This window comes from Dryobates pubescens, chromosome 12, assembly GCF_014839835.1.
Source record: "Dryobates pubescens isolate bDryPub1 chromosome 12, bDryPub1.pri, whole genome shotgun sequence".
NCBI lineage: Eukaryota > Metazoa > Chordata > Aves > Piciformes > Picidae > Dryobates > Dryobates pubescens.
This window is the reverse complement of record NC_071623.1, coordinates 22,714,370-22,733,814: the sequence shown is the minus strand read 5'-3', so window position 1 is coordinate 22,733,814 and position 19,445 is coordinate 22,714,370. Positions and strand designations below refer to the sequence as shown.

General features: G+C 42.4%; 2 protein-coding genes across 2 annotated transcripts; one reads left to right on the top strand and one right to left on the bottom strand.

Moving 5' to 3' along the window:
* Positions 1-729: 729 nt before the first annotated feature.
* MIS18A (MIS18 kinetochore protein A) lies at positions 730-4,652 on the bottom strand. Its single transcript, XM_054165883.1, has 5 exons — positions 4,430-4,652; positions 4,268-4,334; positions 3,518-3,640; positions 1,996-2,089; positions 730-884 (listed from the first exon to the last, which is right to left on the bottom strand). The coding sequence occupies exons 1-5, from the start codon at positions 4,650-4,652 to the stop codon at positions 804-806; spliced, it is 588 nt and encodes a 195-aa protein (XP_054021858.1). The 3' UTR covers positions 730-803.
* Positions 4,653-5,641: 989 nt separating this feature from the next.
* Positions 5,642-18,756, top strand: MRAP (melanocortin 2 receptor accessory protein). The gene is made up of 3 exons (XM_054166027.1): positions 5,642-5,890; positions 12,599-12,698; positions 18,666-18,756. The coding sequence occupies exons 1-3, from the start codon at positions 5,785-5,787 to the stop codon at positions 18,715-18,717; spliced, it is 258 nt and encodes an 85-aa protein (XP_054022002.1). The 5' UTR covers positions 5,642-5,784; the 3' UTR covers positions 18,718-18,756.
* Positions 18,757-19,445: the final 689 nt, after the last annotated feature.

The following is a 19,445-nucleotide window of genomic DNA, read 5'->3' as shown; positions in this document are numbered from 1 at the left end:
AAGGCTTGTTTTATTAAAAAAAATAAATTACTTGCAACACTCACTGTACAAGAAACAATTAGTTGAATACCCAGAACATCAAAGAGTAACCGAAATATCTGCCATAAAACACCAAAATAATAAGAAGTTTCCTTAACCAGCATTTGGAATTAATTGCTCAAATATACACCCAGCTTTGCTTAAAGGTGTGCTGCTGTCAGCCTTGTCAGTTTTCCTCCCTTGAAACTGTAGAAGATACGACCTTCAATTCTGTGTGGAAAGCCACTTATCTAATGCTTTTAAGTCTTATTTTACATTTTGGCCTTGAGCTGGTAAAAAAAAAGCCTCCAAAACCAAATTACTCCATACAGTTATTGTGCCATTCCCACCTCTGAGCACAAGTCAAGCAAAGGCTGTGGAGACAAGAAAAAACATGTTGTACCTTCAGACAGCACAGGCATCGTTTTTAATTGGTTTAGGAAGGAGATGCACACCCAGTTCAACGGCTAATGAATAGCAGAGAATCAGGAGATAAATTATTTGCTTTCAGAGATAAACTATTTAAATAAACACTAACAAATGAACCCAAAGTCTACAGAAACCCAACTGGAAAAAAAAAATTAAAAATCATTCCTTCTGGAATATGCTTGTAGCAGAAAGGAGAGGATGGAAACTCAGTCAGCATTGCTCTGCAGCAGCAAGAGTGTATATCTTTCAGTTCCTTGAGTAGCTTTTGTAATGTTCCCGCAGACTCCAGAGGACTGCAAGGACAAGTTCCACATACATCATTCTCCTGCAGTTAAGCTTCCTCTGTGCAATTTCTTTCAGACTTTACTGCGAAGAGAGGCCATACTCAATTCAAGAGCAATCAGTCTTGTCTCCAGAGCATTTAATACAGTGTCTGTCTGCATCAGGGAAAGATAACTCAGTTATAAACAGAAATTCCAATATGAAAAACAGGTGTAGAATATCAGTAAGTCCTCAAATTTGATCTTGCATCACCAATCCTATTTGATTCCCTTCCTGCTGTTCTAACATTAACCCTCCCACACTATCTCAACAAGTCCAGAGAAGGGCAACGAAGTTGGTGAGGGGTTTGGAACACAAGGCCTATGAGGAGAGACTGAGGGAGCTGGGGTTGCTTAGCCTGGAGAAGAGGAGACTCAGGGGTGACCTTATTGCTCTCTACAACTACCTGAAGGGAGGTTGTAGACAGGTAGATGTTGGTCTCTTAGGCAACCAGCACCAGAGCAAGAGGAGACAGTCTCAGGCTGCACCAGGGGAGGTTTAGGCTGGAGGTTAGGAAGAAGTTCTATACAGAGAGAGTGATTGCCCATTGGAATGGGCTGCCCGGGGAGGTGGTGGAGTCACCATCATTGGAGGTGTTCAGGAGGAGACTTGACGGGGTGCTTGGTGCCATGGGTTAGTTGATTAGGTGGGTTGGATTAGTTGATGGGTTGGACGTGATGATCTTGAATGTCTCTTCCAACCTGGTTTATTCTATTCTAAATCTGTAACCATTTCCAGCCTCAGTGTCAGACCCACACATTCAGACTCACAGCATTCAGCTTTTTCTAGACAACCGTCAGCTTTCATGATCTTTGCTCCCAGCACTCCCTATGTGCAGTCAGAAGTTTTCCGAAGAGCAAACTGTTAACTTACTATATAGTATTTTGATACAGTTACAGCAGAAGTATTAAGTCAGCTTATATGAAAAACAGAAGAGAACAAAGTTAAGCGAAAATATGGAGAAATTAATCAGAAGTAGTTAGAAATTAAATTTCTAATTACTGGCAGACACAAATAGGAATCTAATTCTGTGCTTGATAAACTGAAAATGCTAGTTACCCATGAAATTAAAGGAAAAGTTACTGAACATTTTGCATGAACATAAGATATTATTAGTATGACTTATTACAGGAAAACCCAAAGAATCAATCCTGAGGAAATAAGCAGTTTCATGGAAAATATTTCAGGATATTAATTGACAAAGAATGATAGAAGGTTAAATCTTACCCTTTGTATTGTTGCTTCCAAGACAGATTGACTTTCAAGAGTTAAAGGTTCCTCATCAGTACAAGCTTGTTTTTCTGATGATCCTAGAATGTAACTGATAAACTATAGTTTAGATTGTGCACTTTTTACTCTGAAGGAAAAAGGACTGTATTAGATAGTTCTGTAAGTTGTATCAATAAGATTACACTTAATGCACTAGCAAGGTGAAAGCATGATTCTAGTCACAACAAAACACAAACATATTTGGTAGTCTTATAAACAAACTGCATGGTGGAATGAAAACAGTTTTAAGTGCAGAGCTGCCAGGACACTACCACTTTAAGGAAGTTAGAACTCCAAGAAGTTGTGGATTCTGGTACCACAGGATACAGTGGAAAAATTATGCAGACATTGGGAATAATGCATCACTGGCTGGCAGAACAAGCCATCACCATTACTGCCCCCCAAAATGCCATTTTGTGACCATTGAAGTGTTTAAGAGAATTTACAGTCATGGAAAAAGCAAAGTGTCATAGCTGCAGAAAAAAGCTAACAAGCAAACCAACCCACCCACAAACAACTGTCCAGAGTAGGAAGAACATTCACATAAACACAGTAGAATGAATTGCAAATTAACAAAATAGAAACATTAAGACTAGACCAGACAGAAACAGAGGCAGTGGAGTCACCATCACTGGAGGTGTTTAAGAGGGGACTGGATGAGGCGCTTGGTGCCATGGTTTAGTTGATTAGATGGTGTTGGGTGGACTTGATGATCTCAAAGGTCTTTTCCAACCTGATTCATTCTATTCTATTCTATCCTATCACTCTTTACTGGAGCAACGCTTGGATAAAAGCACATTGGCGTGGATAATTAATTCAAGATATAGGTATTGAAGGATATTTTAAGACCACTTTCAAGTGCTCTAAACTAACTAAAGCCAATACAGTAACACATTTTCATTTTCTAAACAGTTTCTGACAGTAAGACAGCTCAGTGAGAATGTTAAGCACCTATTTTTTAAGATTTGCTTTTGCCTACCTGCAAGGGAAAAAGCAGACTTGGTCAGTACTGGTCAGACTTCACCTTAAACTCTACTTAAGATCCTCTGCCCATATTCTCTGCTGATAACATCTGCCTGTAATAGCTTGCAGCCAGCCCTGTTTGATACTACTTATGACTGCAGGCTCATTTTATGGAAGCTAAAGCAGAAGACACATGTAGTGTGCCGGTCAGATGAGAAGGAACTTTCCTGTGTTGCATACCTAGTGTTACTTTCTTGTGTGATATGCAATTTTTTTATACAAAAGGCAGCCTGATACTTCTATTTGTTTTCTAGGATTTGTCTAGCATTACACAGATGCTTCTCACACTTCAACACGATGATGCTAACAGCAGTAATACAGAACATCATTCTGGATCAAAGTGACAGAAAGAGCTACCTCCAGACATGCTACAAAAATTAACAGCAACATCCCTTAATATGATGCCCAATGGAGGAAGTTTAGCTGGCAGGCTTACCAGTAAAAATTCTGCCTTTACCTTTCAATTGAGTCAATACTGAAACAAAACAAATCCCTCTTGTAGTCAAGATGCTTTGGTGTGCACCTGTAGATGTTGCCAAGCATTGTTGAGCAGCCAGAGCAAAACAATGTTTCTGTCAGACTGCAAGTAAGATACATAACATTTACTCAGGAGAAAAGGAAAAAAGCTACCTTTCCCCACCCCATCCTAAAAAATAAATATATAAAAATCCATGGTTCAACCGGATTTTTAGAGTGCTCATTCCCGTTTTACACAGTATACTTAGGAGCTCTCATTTATCAGCCTGTGTCCCCTGCGGTTCCTCAGGCCGGCTGACCTGGACAAGACGAACACAAAAGCACCTTGCACAGACCACCCGCAAGTGTTTTCCAGGCTCAGCTCCCCTCCCCTCCCCACCCCGCCCGGCAAGGCAAGGCAAGGCAAGGCACGGCAAGGCAAGGCACGGGCACGCCCCGCCCGGCGCGGCACGGCACGGGCACGCCCCGCCCGGCACGGCACGGCACGGGCACGCCCCGCCCGGCGCGGCACGGCACGGCACGGCACGGGCACGCCCCGCCCGGCGCGGCACGGCACGGCACGGGCACGCCCCGCCCGGCGCGGCACGGGCAACACCCAAGAAACTTTTTATCCGTTTTTTTCCTCAGCGCCTCCCACAGAGCTTCTCGGCTCACTCAGGAGGGGAAGGGCCCAGATCGGGACTCCATCACCCCTCGGGGGCAGCAGCGGGGCTCCGGGGCCGGGCCTCACCATCCGCGCTCGCCGGGCATCTTGGAGAGCTGCTGTTCCTTGTCAACCGAGACGATGGCAGACGCCCCTGCGCGGAGAGAGAGGGAAGGAGGTGATGGGCATGGGTAGAAGAAATGACCGAGGTGAAGGGCAGGGCATTGCTCGGGGGGGGTCAAGACTCACTGCTCAGCAGGATGCAGCCCATCGCCTCATCGTTGCCCACCCAGCTCTCCGTGTCTCCCACCGGCCGCTTACAGCCGGCGCAGAGGAACACCATAGGCATCAGCTCCTCATTCTCTGCGTCCACCTCGTCCTGCTGCTCCGACAGCAGCAGCACCAAGTTGTCGTCCATCTTCTCCTGCTGCTGCTCTCGCTGCTGCTGCTGCGAGTTCTCCCGCTCCGCCATAGGGCCCCGTAGCCGCCGGTGCGCAGCCCTTGCCGCCTTCAAATCGCCCGCGCCGGAAGCGGCAGTGACGCACGAGCCTCTGGCCGCGCGCTACGAGCCCGTCTCGGCTCCTCGGGGGGGCGGGGTGCCGCCCGCGCCGCCCAGGGGGCGATGAGCGCCTGGCGGTGTCTCCCTCCCGCCGTTAGCGGCGGCGAGTGTTGGGATGCGCAGAGTGTGTTGGGGGGTTGCTTTCTTGCGTGTCAGCGGCGGGTGGGCACGGAAAAGGTGGAAAAACGTGTTTTGAAAGCAGCCTTTAACCGACCTGGCACGTTAATGGCTGTGTTTGCGTGCTTTGTTGCTAGTCCTGAATGTCACTCGCGCTCCATGCTCTAAAGCTGGCTCCGGCGGTCTGTCTTTCCTCCGTGAGTCCAGGGATGGCACCTTGATGAGCAGCTCCGGCCTTCCCAGCTGCAACCTACCCTGGGAGCTTTAGGGGCGCAGTCAAGAGCAGGCTGTGGCTCTTGTTTCGCGTTTAGCGTGGGCCATTCCGGTCCTGCCAACCTGCTAAGCACGTTGCCTGGGCACGAAATGCAGTGGGGCAACCATCCAGTGCTCTGCCTTCCTCTTGGTTGCGAACCCGCGTTTCCACCCGTCGCCTTCGGAGTTGCTTTGAAGAAGTGACAAAGCAAAATATTACGGTTATTCCAATAAATCCTTTATTTATGAAGAAATGTCTCAAGTCTTTCCTACTAGTTTACATCAAGAGAGATTCAGGAACGCCTTTCAGCCCAGCTGGTTTTAGTAGCTTAAGAGAGCACACTGTTGTTGCAAGTTTCTGAAAGGGGAGTGTTTGTGATCCAGCTGGCACTTTTCCACCCCATTCTTAGGTTACTTGACATCCATCTCGGTTTAAAGTAATATAACTGGCCGCCAGGAAGCAAGGATTGCATGTTAAGGGCCGTTCTTACACATCTGTCAGATATTAATATTCATTGCTTCTAGAGCTTTTTAGTACCAAGGCAGTCCTTGAGCTGCAGGACCCCAGAGTGATTTACATAGGCATCAGTTATGCAATCTCTTTCTGAGGGTGCTGAAGTACAGTGAAAAAAAGATTTGGTTGGAGTTCTGAGCTAGTTTAAAATGCACTACTGAAATGGCTAACAGAACAAACTCCTCTGAGTATTTTTGGTCATATGAATATTATTGGGATTATATAGATCCGATTCCAGTAGATGGAAGCAAGTTGAAGGTTAATAAATGTAAGTATTGTAGAGTTGTAGGTGCTAATGTACAGGAAAAAATGTTGTATGCCTTGTCTTACTGACTTATTTTGTGTTATCCTAGCAATAGAGACCATGCTGAGTTAGATGTGTGTGGTGTCTACGGATGGGTGTCTGTCTTCCAAGCTCACTGTACTCTAATATCAGCTACTACTAATGCTGGAAGTCTTTGATCTATCTTGCAATATTTGAAGTTGTAAGACTGCTGGTACTAACTAATTTAGAAGGACAAGGTTGGGGGTTTTTTAGCCATTTGCTAAGTGTAAACCTAGTGACTTGAAAATCTGTAATTTGGGGTCTTAGTTACATATATGCTACTATCAGAAAAAAAAAACTGACAGCAGGAGCAGACTTTTTCATAAGACTATTGTGTTTTCATCTTGGGACACAAGGCTTACATTACATCTGATAAACACTGGAAATGTTAGTAAACAAGTTTATGTTTCTGCTAGTGAGGAACAACAAGCTGAAAAACATTCTGTTACCTTTTCTTCTTCGATTTAGGGCTTGTGAACTGTAAGGCAAAATATTTATATATATGTTACTGTCCAACTTTGTTGCCATAGAAGCTAACTCTGCTGGGCTTAGAAGTTTATTTTCAGAGTATGTAGTGTGAAATAACATTCACCAAAATCACTGTGTGACAGTTAATTCCATTTAACACTTGATTTTTCACAATGAGATAGCAGTGTCTTTTTGTGGTTCCTTAAAGGGGTAAGTAGGTTTTAGTTCTTTTTTTCCTAATAAAACAGCTTTGCTTAGGTTTTGATAAGAAAAAATGACAAGGGATTAACTAAACTGAGTAGTGCTGGATGGATTGCTAAAGATCGAGGGGGAGTGGGTCAGAATGTTTGAGTCATTTAGGCTATAGGCAGCATTTTCCCTTGAATTCTGCCAAGTCTTTACCTTTGGTTGTATGTTGTGTGAGTGACAAAGCTATGGGCTGCACTGGTTGCTGTTTACTTTATTGGAGACAACTACAGCTGTTCAGATATGGTTTCAGAGACTAAAACGGGTTTTCCTGAGGTTATTATCATGAGCTGGTCTGTAAGGAAATGTGATATTATTTCAAAGCATTTTCATGTCTGGTTAACAATTAAAGAAACTCAACAATGAAGATTGAACAAAACAGTGCTAGGAGGGCTAGGAGGTTTATGTGTTTTACTTGCATTACAAGAGCAAGAATAAGAGAAGAGATGTGCTGCAGTGCCTCTAAGAAAGCACTCTAATGTCCACTCTAATGAGGCTAGGATTTATTTCCTCCCAACTTAGGGCAGCATGCCTGAAAGAAGGAGGTGTAAACATCCACATCTTTCTCTATATAAAATCTGAATACTTGAGAGCAACATTGGTGCTGCTGAGATCAGGCAGATTTTGAGCAGCTTCTTATTTCTCTTAGTTTTAAAGTTAGGGCAGACAATTGCTCCCAGATTCCACCAGGGAAATCCCAAAATGATGAGTTTAGCTAGCTGTAAGTCTGCAGCATGTGGCTGGTTTAACAAAAATCAATCTAAACCTCTCCCTTTTTTTTTTTCTCTCATTAGTTATATCTTTCTAATATTTAAGTTGCCTGGTACGTAACAGAGGTGGGATTTCTTTCACAGCATTTTCCTCCATGGCCATTTATGGAGATTCCTCTTTCCCCAGCTTCCTGTTTTCTTGACATTTGTGGAAATAATGCTTCTGAGCAAAGATGCTCACTTTCTGTTAAATTCAATTCATTGGCAGTTTAATGGAGGAAAGTGCCACATGCATATGTGTGTGAGTGCTTATGAGTGATCTCATAAACCTTCCTTCCAGAGAAAAAGCAGGGCAAACCTCTTACTGGTTTATATTTTTTCATTTCTTCTGTCCCCCTAATGAAATAGGGAAGTCTGCCACCCTTCAGGTCTTTCTATATTCTAAGGAGATGATTTATGCAATCATACTTTGTGTTTAAGCATCTCATCTGCTTCCACAGTAAATTCAACATGTTGATCAAGTTATAGTAGAACAGGGGCCTCAAAGATGCGAAATATCTGCAAGTTGCAACAGCTGGTGGCTGCATAATGGAGGAAGAAAATTGTGAGGCCTTTACTGACAAACAGGCTGCAGGTTGAGATCATGCCTTGTTGGACACCAAAGAAATTCACCTTTGGGAAACAAATCTTCAGTAAACCAGGTTTCTGTATTTCAGCAAAGAAGACAGGGAAGGATGCAAGTGTAGATTTTGGGATATATGTTATGTACCTGTAGGGCAATGTAAGGTAATTTGAGTTGCCTGGAGTGGATGTTTATGTAACATATTCCAAGGCAGCTTGTCCAAATGGAGTTCTTCTCCACACATGGTTTGAACCCACCTTGGCTGTACCAAGTTCTAAACTAAAAACGTTGGGATGGTTTTCTGATAGCCACAGAAGTAAAACTGGTTAGGTTTTGGGTTGAGGTTTTTTTCTGCTTCCTATTAAAGTAGACATTTTGCCATATCAGCACTCTAGGAGGAATGGAAAATGTGTTGGTACATCTATTTTGCCTTCTCCAAGACCAGTGATAGAACAGTGAGTTACAAGTTATAAAGAAAACACCAATTCCACAGTTGGCTAGATTTTCCCTTGTTTTGAATAAAAGCACACTAGTCAAGCAATTAATACACTTTGTAGATTTTCCTATCTTTGCATAATATTTACATTCTTATACTTCCAAACACCACTGTTGGGATTATTGCCTTTATGTGCTTGAAACTAAGTAGACTAAGTTTAGCAAGCCCTTGCCCTTTGAGCTGGGAATGAAATGTGATGATTTCCCCTCAGATAGTCACATACATTCTGAGTTTGGCAAAGTGTTGGCTACCCCCAGGAACACAACAGCCACTTAATGATGTTTCAGAGGGCCTCTGATGATTGACTTCAGTGGGACCTGAGCATTTGTTTAGGTGCATTTCTGAATTGGACCAAACTAATCATATTGAGGCCCCGTCCCTGGAGGTGTTTAAGACCAGGCCGGATGAGGCTCTGGCCAGCCTGATCTAGTGTGGGGTGTCCCTGCCCATGGCAGGGGGGTTGGAACTACATAATCCTTGTGGTCCCTTCCAACCCTGACTGATACTATGATATGGTCATCATAACCCCTGGGATTATGGCTTCCTAATACAATTTTGCTTGAGGTTTGGAGTTTTGGGGTTTTGGTTTGTTTTGGGGTGGTTTTTTGTTTGGTTGTTTTTTGTTTTGTGGGGTTTAAACAATTAATTTCTTATTATTTAAGGCAAAACAGAGACCTGAATCTCTGTGCTTTCTTTTGTGCATTGTGGCACTGTATTATCCCATGGAAATGAATCTAAATCCAGCTACAAAGTCATGGTCTTGCTCGCTCTCTCTCTCTCTCATTGTGCAACTCTCTCCATTATGTATAAAAATACTAAAAGTATTTGTGAGCCTGTGAACCAACTGGCTGTTCTATGCACACGTACACAAAAGGGGACTGTAAATTTTAGCAACAGAAAATCTTTTTGTAGGTGATTGGAATACATTAGCCTATTTAAAAAACAAAAATAACCCTAATTGGAGCACTTTAAAACCAGGAAATTTCAGTTTATCCCTCGAGAGTCTGAACATACCCCTGAGACCTGGAGCAAATTTGGTTAGTTTCAATGAATGGTATTAAAGCTGCTTTTAAAAGATGAAACCAAAATAGCTCTCATGGGGAACTCTGTAAATCTGAACTCTTCATTTCCATCCAAATGGCTTTGAACACTTCAAAACTCTGAGCTTTTCAAAATATCCTTACACCAAGAGCTTGCTTTTTTTTTTTTTTTTTCACTTTTTCCCTTTTGTTCTTTTTTTCCCCTTCCCCCCCCCCCTTTTTTAACCTTTTTTCTTTTTTTAAAGTATTTTCCTTTTTTCTTTTTCTCTTTTTTCCCTTTTCCCCCCTTTTTTTCCCTTTTTGTCCTTTTCACCCCTTGTTCCCTTTTTGGCTTTTTTTCCTTTTTTCCCCTTTTCCCCCCCTTTTCCCCCCTTTTTCCCCCCTTTTTCCCCCCTTTTTCCCCCCTTTTTCCCCCCTTTTCCCCCCCTTTTCCCCCCCTTTTTTCCCCCCTTTTTCCCCCCTTTTTCCCCCCTTTTTCCCCCCTTTTTCCCCCCTTTCCCCCCCTTTCCCCCCCTTTCCCCCCCTTTTCCCCCCCTTTTCCCCCCTTTTCCCCCCCTTTTCCCCCCCTTTCCCCCCCTTTTCCCCCCTTTTCCCCCCTTTTCCCCCCTTTCCCCCCCCTTTCCCCCCCTTTCCCCCCCCTTTCCCCCCCCTGTCCCCCCCTTTTCCCCCCTTTTCCCCCCTTTTCCCCCCTTTTTCCCCCTTTTTCCCCCTTTTCCCCCCCTTTTCCCCCCTTTTCCCCCCTTTTTTCCCCCTTTTTTCCCCCTTTTCCCCCCCTTTTTTCCCCCTTTTCCCCCCCTTTTCCCCCCCTTTTCCCCCTTTTCCCCCTTTTCCCCCTTTCCCCCCCTTTTCCCCCCTTTTTCCCCCCTTTTTCCCCCCTTTTTCCCCCCTTTGTCCCCCTTTTTCCCCCTTTTTCCCCCTTTTTCCCCCTTTTTCCCCCTTTTTCCCCCTTTTCCCCCCCTTTATTCCCCCTTTATTCCCCCTTTATTCCCCCTTTATTCCCCTTTTTTCCCCCTTTATTCCCCTTTTTTCCCCCTTTATTCCCCTTTTTTCCCCCTTTTTTCCCCCTTTATTCCCCCTTTTTCCCCCTTTTTCCCCCTTTATTCCCCCTTTATTCCCCCTTTTCCCCCCTTTTTTCCCTTTTTTCCCTTTTTTCCCTTTTTTTCCCTTTTTTTCCCTTTTTTCCCTTTTTTCCCCTTTTTTCCCCTTTTTTCCCCTTTTTTCCCCTTTTTTCCCCTTTTTTCCCCTTTTTTCCCCTTTTTTCCCCCTTTTCCCCCCTTTTCCCCCCTTTTTCCCCCTTTTTCCCCCTTTTTCCCCTTTTTTCCCTTTTTCCCCTTTTCCCCTTTTTTCCTTTTTTCCCTTTTTCCCCCCTTTTTCCCCTTTCCCCCTTTTTTTCCCTTTTTCTTTCTTTCCCTTTTCCCCTTTTTCCTTTTTTTCTTTTCTTTTTTCTTTCTTTTTTTTTCTTTTTTTTTTTTTCTTTTTCTTTTTTTTTTCTTTTTCCACAGAATCCCCTAATTCTCTCTTGAGGAGCTGGGGTTGGCTAATGCCACCCCATCTTTTTTTTCCATAATGATGTTTGGGAAGAGCAGGCTGGAGTATTTGCCTTCACGTGCTAATTTATCATCTTCTGAAAAGCTCAGTAAAGCTTTTTTTCTTAACAGAGGAAGGGCAATATAAGCTGACCCTCCACATTCTTATTTCTCAGTAGCCTAGCTAAAACAGCTTTCTGATAAGTCTCTGGCTGGGTCGGCTCTACTGATGGAATAATTCTCCCTAATCTCTTTGTGTCTCTGTTGACAGCACGTTCTGAGCTTCTTCACAAAGAAATACCTAATTGAGCATGTTGTACCTGTTTCAAAGAACACAGTGTTTTCTGTCCTTTCAGATGGGAGATTTATTTTATCTTGGTCAATATTTATCTCTGGAGTCAATGACCCTTCTTTTTCATCTCAGTCTAAGTGGGTAGCCTGTTATAAATCCAGGGCATTTCTTGACTTGTGCCCTGCAGAACATCTAACCTTTCCAAGGCTTAAGCTGGGACAGTCACCACACTACACAGATCCCAGTAAGGAGCATTATTGAAACGGTGACCAAACGTGCTGCTGGGGCAGGAGCAGATTCATGCTGGCCTGTAAGTGAGGCAGTCATATCAGCAGCGCTATAGCCTTCCTTCATGAAACAGCCACTCCCAACCAGCTAATAGTCCCTCTAGTACTGTTCATCTAGATCTGGGATCAGTTAATGTTTGGGGGTTGTGAGGTTTTTTTCTCTTTTATTAATTAAAAACAAAACAAAACCAAAACCAACCAAACAAAACCCAAAAAACCATAGAGTTTCAATCTGAACCGAGTATAACAGCAATGGCAGTCTCTTGGGCTGCTTTAAGACAGTTGTGAACCCATACTTCCTTGACAGGAGTCCACTTACTTGTTCCTTAAATAAATCACAGTACTGGTAAACTAGGTTGCATTTAAAACTATTTCATGTTGACTACAGAAGTACTGCAGCTGAACAGGGAAGGGTCACATTCTTTTCCACTGGACTGATGTGTTGTGAGGGTCATGAGCACTTTTCAACACGTTTTCCTCAATGTTTCTCTTGGTAGAAAAATGTTTTCAAGCTAGCATTCCACCCCTAAAAGCATCCTCTTCAAGATCATGGATTGTTTCAGTTTTTCACCTGAGAGCAGGATTTGGGCATACACTTAGCAGTAATGGCTTGGTCGTAAGTACCACACTACTTAAAGCACTGTGATTTTATACAAGAAACCATAGCCCCTGCAAAGAGCTGGGTGTGATAACCATCAGTGCTCAGTATTACCTTGTAAATGCACATAGTGCTAGTCACCATCACACTAGATCATTTTCCCCATTGCTGGCATCCACTGTTACAATAAACTTCTAGGAGGTTTGTAAGACTTTTAATGTATTGCTACTCAGTTTGCTGTCTCTCAAGGGTTGAATTCAATTGAGTTAATTAAATGACAGACCTTTCTTAGAGACAATCAATTATATTGCTGTGTTTTATATTTGCAATGGTACCTGTGACAGAGTTACTGTGTTGTGTTCACAGATTCTATTGTCATAGCCTTTTGGGTTGGGCTTGCTGCGTTTGTGACGTTTCTTTTCCTTATTTTACTGTATATGTCCCGCTCTGGATCAACTCCAGTAAAGTAAGTACAACCAGAGATAAAGTAAGTATAGATCAGTGTAATAAAGTAATCTGCATGCAACATTCATTCCTTGCTTCAAATGATCCAGCAATTACAACATTTGTAATTGCACACAGGGATGACACTTGTTATGTTGTTATTTCATTTGAGTGTCTCTCAGCCCATGGCTATTCACTGTATTAATCACCTGGATAAAATTAAATCCATAACTGATGTTTGCAGGGGACAGAAAAGGGGGGCAACCAAACCACGAGGACAGGCAGAGCAGTTTGGGCTGCTTGGTATGTTGGCAAGCAATGTACATTGTAAGTAATACCAGCTATCCAGGTTGCATAGTACAGAAGTAAGAGAATCTGATTTACACACAGAATGGGAAAGTGCCTCTTGTAAACCACACCTGGGAAGGAAGTAGGAATCATGATGATAAAGCATCAAACAAGCTCCCAAAGCAAGTAAGAGAAAACTTATTAGTGAGATCAGGAAGGTAACAGTATGTGCCCCATTGCTTACATCATCCCAAGAATCTTGTACTTGTTAGAGCTCTTTAAAAGGAGTTTTAAAGAAATTTGGAACAATCAGGAAAGAATTGATTAGAGTTCCAAAAGCATCCTACAGTGAGAGAAACCAGCTCTAATTGATTACTTTCTCAGGGAGCAGTGGTTCAAAGATGCTCCTTGTGAACTGTCTGCATCTTAAAACACCAGTGTCCCATTTAAGAGCCCCATGACAACTATCAAAGTACTGTACTAAAGCGCAATGGCTGGAAGCTGGTGCTGTGCAAACTCGGATGTATCACATATTTCATGTGAGGGTGATGATTCACTAGAACAATTTGGAGCAGAATATTAAAGGAGTTGTGATTAATCCTTTTTTTTTTTCACTTGATGACTGAACATCTGAAAAACATTGCATCTGTATTCATCCAGAAATTACTGCGAGGGGCTCTTTGTCTATCATTTTCTGGCCTGTTAAGCAGAAGGTTAGGCAAGCTTTTTTCTTGCCTCAAATAAGTGTATGACTCAGTCCCTAAACACTTTTAAGTTCTTGTAAGTTAAATTAACTCAGTGAAATTATTGATTTATAATTGGCTGAAGATCTGGACAAATGTTCCTTGTGTTGTTTGTTCGTTCTGCAAATCCTGTCAGGAGTGTGACAAGACCTTCCTTTGCAAGGATGGCCTATATCTGGACTTCTGTCCTTCAGCATAGTAAGCCAAATGAAACTATAAATACATTTAGAGTATTAATCAGTTGGAAATGTGGTTGTGAAACAACTCAAAATACCTGACAACCATGGATATGAAGTCATGGTACCAATCAGCTTAGGAGTGAGACAGGGTGGTCAAACTGCTTTATCTGGTGAGTCGAGATCTCCTAGAAGTAGCCTTAGGCCATTTCACTAGTGATTGCAAAGTTTACAGGAGTGATTCTGTCACTCTTACCTGAGTACCTTAATTTAAATTTCAGTAGAGTAGTTTTAGGGAGGCAGAGTGGGTCTGAGCTAGCAAGTAGCCTAGTAAGACACAGTAGCATCTTGAGCTCTGAGCGTGTGCAGCATGTCTAGCTCTACAGACAGAGATCCCAGAACCCCATGTTCATTATAGCCAGACTGTTGGCTTTATGTCATCCAGCTGGGCTTCCTGAAACAGGAAAATACCCTCCAGTGGCATAGGTGGAATAGCTAATCAGTTCCAGTAGGGTGTTTCTACCTGAAACCTGCAGGACTGAAAGGGAGTCTGCATAAATACTTCACTGTTGGTAGGCATGTTCCAAGTCTCTTTAAAAGGTTATAGACCCTTTCTTGTGAGGCTAGCTGTAGTAGATCTACTTGATGGAGTTGCAGCACCTTCTGATGTGTAGCACCCACTTGTTGAATGGGAGTGTAGGTCTAGCACTGCCTGTGATTTTGAACTTTGTCTAAGGACAGGTTTCTGTTTGCAGCTTTCTACATTTGGTTTACCTTGTTTGCTGCTAGTTTGGGGTTTTTTTTGGCAAACATATTATATGCAAACAAAGATGCGTTTGCCCACAGCTCCTCCTAATCTGATCAGGGTGCTGAAAATTCAGCTCAGCAGATTAGGCAGAGGTTCAAGACTAGGTCACAAACAAGCAGAGGGAAGTAAGTATAATATGGCAGTAAAAAGGAGCACTAATATTGTAAGTAATTGGCATCCTAAGGACCCTGGCATGCTCACAAAAGGTAACAACACCAATAGAAAAGGCAACTTGCCCAAATAACCACAAAGCAGAAGGCAAGCTAACACTACAAGAAACACATAGAAATGGACAAAAAATTTACAGGGTAACAGAGGTATATTCCCATTGATTTACTGTCCTAAAAAAAAACTGGCAGGAGAAGTCTTTCTATATACTTTTCACTTTTGCACATGTTACTGAGTGAAGGACTTGCCTTTAAAATATCTATATTTATCCCTAAAATATCTGCAATTTTGCCCATTAAAAATCTGTTGTGAACAAGGCAGGTCTTAGGAGTGTTTTGTGGAGAGCTCGGGAAGCATTAATAGAAAGCAGTACTGGGTGAGATTTGCTTGGACTTCCCTGTCTTGTACTGTTTCAAGGCTTGAAACATTATGTAAGAAATCAACCAAGAGATGATTCTAACCCCCAAGCCTCCAAAAACTTGCCCTTTTTGGCTGAATTCCATTTGGTTTTAACTCCCACTCCCAATTACACTTCTTCCAGTTCCAGCAATAAAAGAGCGAGATGCCTGAAAGAAGTGCTTCCTGTTAACTTGTACCATCCTGCTTCATCATCTTCATTGTTTTGTAACCCACCCATTAACCTTGGCATGGTAATCATCTAATTTCTGTAGTGAAGTCTCCTGTCTCTTTTCCCTTGATAAGTCTGATACATGCACCCAACAAGTGTGCATACACGTCACTGGTCAAGGCTGCAGAACCTTTACCTTCACTGTTTCTGTACTCATCCATCCCTGTCAAGCCCAGGGACATATAGGGCAGTGTGTACTCTTCCAGCTTGCTCAGCTGCCTGGTGAAACAAGCATGCTTTCAACTCTGGCAGTTCCTAAGTGTGTACTTGCTTCAGTTGACTGCTGAGTAACAAACCTTCCCCTTCCCCCTCCCACCCCATCTGTCTTTATGGTCAGCTGAATCTGTCTGGAGTCCTTGAAGATCACATTTTGGCCTTGTATACATGCAGTGATTGTATCTCTTCCACCACTGTGTACACCAAGGTCTTAATATTTTGGCAAGGGGTTGCCATCTGCCACAGTTTGGTCTGCTGATTTTTGCTTGCATATCCACACAGCAAAAAGTCAAAGTGTCTTCTGAAAAGCAGATGCAACAACTGGATCTACTTATGCCACAGCATAATCCTTAGACAGTGAGAGGTCCTGGACCTGAATCCATGATCTGATTGCACCACAATTTCCCTGCAATACAAAATAATTTGGTGTCAGGTCAGATGAGTAAGTGTGGGAGAGGAGGAGGGGGTTGGTGCTTGCAAGAGAGCTGCATCAGGGAATCCATGTCCCAGTCCCTTTTGTCACTGTTATGCTATCCCAAGAGAAGTAAATAAAGAAAAAAAGTTTAGGGCATGGGACCAATTATTTCAAATCTGTTTGCATGCCAAGGCAGTTGATTACCACACTGCTGTAATCAAGAGCCAGTAGGAACATTTGTTTCAGCCGTGTTTCTTACCATCCAAAATCAGACATAGAAATAAGGGTTAGTGGCTGGAGATAGTTTCCAGCCAAGGCTGGAACTTCATGCAGTGGAAACTGGGGCAGGTAAATTCCTTCCTGGACCTTCCCAAGAGAACACACTGGTTCCCCAAGCATTTCACTAAAGGCTGTGTATTCTTGACGGATGTGACTGAGACTGTTGTGGGCATCCCAAACATACTGGCTGTCATTTCATACCAGACAGTGTAATGTAGAAAACCATATATATAAATATGGCACACAGAGAGCTGGAAGATCTGTGTCTCAGCCCTTGTCCATGTTTCTAGTTGTCACAGTAGCTTCAAAGGGACTCTGGGCTCCTTGATAACATGAGCCTTGGTGGCTTCAGACAGATTTCTTGCAATAAAAAAACCCCCTGATTCAGTGTTCAGATATTTTTTTTCCCTGACTACCACCAACTTATACCCAGCATTTCTGGGGCACATGGGAACGTAGTTTGAGGATACCACTTGCCAGATAGAGATGTTTGAGTTGGCTTGAAAACACTTGTTCTGCAGCCAGCTTTCTTAGTTTGCAGGTGAGATTTTTCCCTCATGGACAGACAGATAACCAGTGATTTGGGGAACAGACTGTACAACGTCCACATGCTCTTCCAATTTTTTTGCTCCATCTAGATCAATTGCAACAGCTGCTTCATTCCTGGAACTGGGGAACTAATTTGGACATTTGACAGCTCAGAGGTTCTAGTCCCCAGGACAGAAAAAAATGTAGCAATATCCTAGATCTCATGTGAGGGCAAAGAGCTTTCGGAGGCTTGTGGGCTTTTTAAGATTAACTTCAAGATTCATTACTGAACAATATAACCACCATATGTACATGTCTCATATATATTTGTATTACCTGTGCATGTTACCTTGTCTTTGTGGAGAGAAAGTCAATAAAATTATGGCCAAACAGGCATTGTATTTTAAAGGTATTATAATTGTTCATTAATGAAGAGTGCCAAAAGGTGATCCCTGTGGATAGACAGTGTGATAAATATATGAAATTGTGGAATCAATATCACCTACTCCAGGCTTTCAGGGATCATATCTGTACCCAGAAATTCATGAACACAGAACATTAACTCTATCTTCTTTCTTTCTCTTTCTTTTTCTTTCTTTCTCTCTTTCTTTTTCTTTCTTTCTTTCTTTTTCTTTCTTTCTTTCTTTCTTTCTTCCTTCCTTCCTTTCTTCCTTCCTTCCTTCCTTTCTTCCTTTCTTCCTTTCTTCCTTCTTTTCTTTATTCCTTTCTTCCTTTCTCCCTCTCTCTTTCTTTCTTTCCTTCTTTCTTTCTTTCTTTCCTTCTTCCTTTCTTTCTTTCTTTCCTTCTTCCTTCCTTTCTTTCTTTCTTTCCTTCTTTCTTTCTTTCTTTCTTTCTTTCTTTCTTTCTTTCTTTCTTTCTTTCTTTCTTTCTTTCCTCTCTTTCTTTCCTTTCTTACTATCTCAATCTTTTTTGTGTGCCACAACTCACTGTCTTTAGGAAGAACAGTTTATGAAACACCTGCAGTTCTCAGTGAAAAATATTACTGCCAGGGTTGAGGCTTTACATTTAATATGTTACTACTGTTTGAACAGGTTCATTCTAACTATCTGTGCAGTCTGTGCTATGTGACTATTTGCTCCTACTTCTATAACTTGATCTGCATCTTTCATTTGGCGTGACTTCACATTTACTTCTAGGTTACTGATGGAATTGACAAACAGGATCAGGTGCTTATGGAGCCCTGCTAGAAATAGTATCATTCTCCAGGTAGTGTCTGAGAAACCTAATTAACACACCACCTCTTTAATGGGGCCTGTATATAGTTCTTTTTAAAGAAGGCAGTATGGAATACCAGTCAAGTACCTTTCTACATACGTGTTTAACTATGTGTATGTAGCTACCTTTATCCTCCAAACTGTGTCTTTCTATAAAACCATACTGTCTGGAAGTACTTTTTTTTCTGCCCCTTGAAATGCTTTTTTTAGTTGTATCTTAGTTTTAACTGTATGTTTTTTGCCTGGGGCTGAGGTCAGTTGCACCTCCTTAGAGTGACCTAGCTTGACCAGTACACCCTCTTTGAGTGCTGGGACACTAGAGCCCTTCCAGCCTCTTCAAACTTACCTGCTGTTCCAGGGATGGTTAATGATTAGCAAGGGATGGCCAGAGTTCTCCAGCTGATTTTAGAATATGGATAGCTGGCTGATACTGAGTTACTTAATGGACTGGGAAGAAAACATCCTGTTTTGGCAAAAGAATTTTTGTCTTGCTTCTGTCAAACAGCAAGAAGAGAGATGTCTTGAATATGCCTGCACCAGAGCAAATAAAACCCTAAATCTGATCACCTGTGGTGGGCCTGTTGCTGAGACTTCTGGATCTTGGTTTTTTGAATTACCAGTAAGCAAAATACCTGTTGTGTTAATCTTGTCAGGCACAGCTCTTCTAAGTTTCCGTTAACAATTAGTCAATATCAATTAGAAGTTACAAAGGTTGTATTTCCCTTCCTTTAAAGTATTGAAAATAATGATTTTTCCATTTAATCACATTTTCTTTATCTTGTTTTATAGATTTTGGTTGTGAAGTTTGTCTAGCCACTGAAACACTGACTTTTGGTCAAAGAAGTCTTCTTCCTCAGCTCTGAAACAATGGCTCCAGGACATTAATGAGACTTTTCAATCTTGCTTTTGGGCTACATTTTTCTTCCCAATGTAATTTTCCTCCCCCCCCTTTGAAGGCCAAAGGATATAGCAGTAGCTGGAATCTTCTGTTCAGTCATATTGAATGGAACTTCCTGCTTCTAGTCTAGGACTCATCTGCTATTTATTTTTCAGGGATCAAGCTTGGGAGACTGCTGGGAAGAGAGCTCAGGGAGGAGGCAGTGTGTGCTCTGCTGTTCTCAGACCATTGCTTTCTCCACCTCATCACTAACTTGTTTTTCTGGCAGAACTATGCATTTTGTACTGTTACTATTTATACACTGGAAATTACCTGCTACTCTAGTTCTACTCACTTCTTTTTAGGTCAGTCCCATTTTTTTGTTCAGGCCCCACCAGGCCTTAGGTC

Bases quoted from the DNA above. Each gene is read 5' to 3' on its own strand.
- MIS18A (XM_054165883.1), bottom strand. From the start codon at position 4,652: ATGGCGGAGCGGGAGAACTCGCAGCAGCAGCAGCGAGAGCAGCAGCAG. The intron at 4,335-4,429 runs GTGAGTCTTGAC...CTCTCCGCGCAG, and splicing joins GGGCTGCATCCTGCTGAGCA to GGGCGTCTGCCATCGTCTCG. The intron at 3,641-4,267 runs GTGAGGCCCGGC...TCTTACTTGCAG, and splicing joins ATGCCCGGCGAGCGCGGATG to TCTGACAGAAACATTGTTTT.
- MRAP (XM_054166027.1), top strand. From the start codon at position 5,785: ATGGCTAACAGAACAAACTCCTCTGAGTATTTTTGGTCATATGAATAT. The intron at 5,891-12,598 runs GTAAGTATTGTA...TTGTGTTCACAG, and splicing joins CAAGTTGAAGGTTAATAAAT to ATTCTATTGTCATAGCCTTT. The intron at 12,699-18,665 runs GTAAGTACAACC...TCTGTCAAACAG, and splicing joins TCTGGATCAACTCCAGTAAA to CAAGAAGAGAGATGTCTTGA.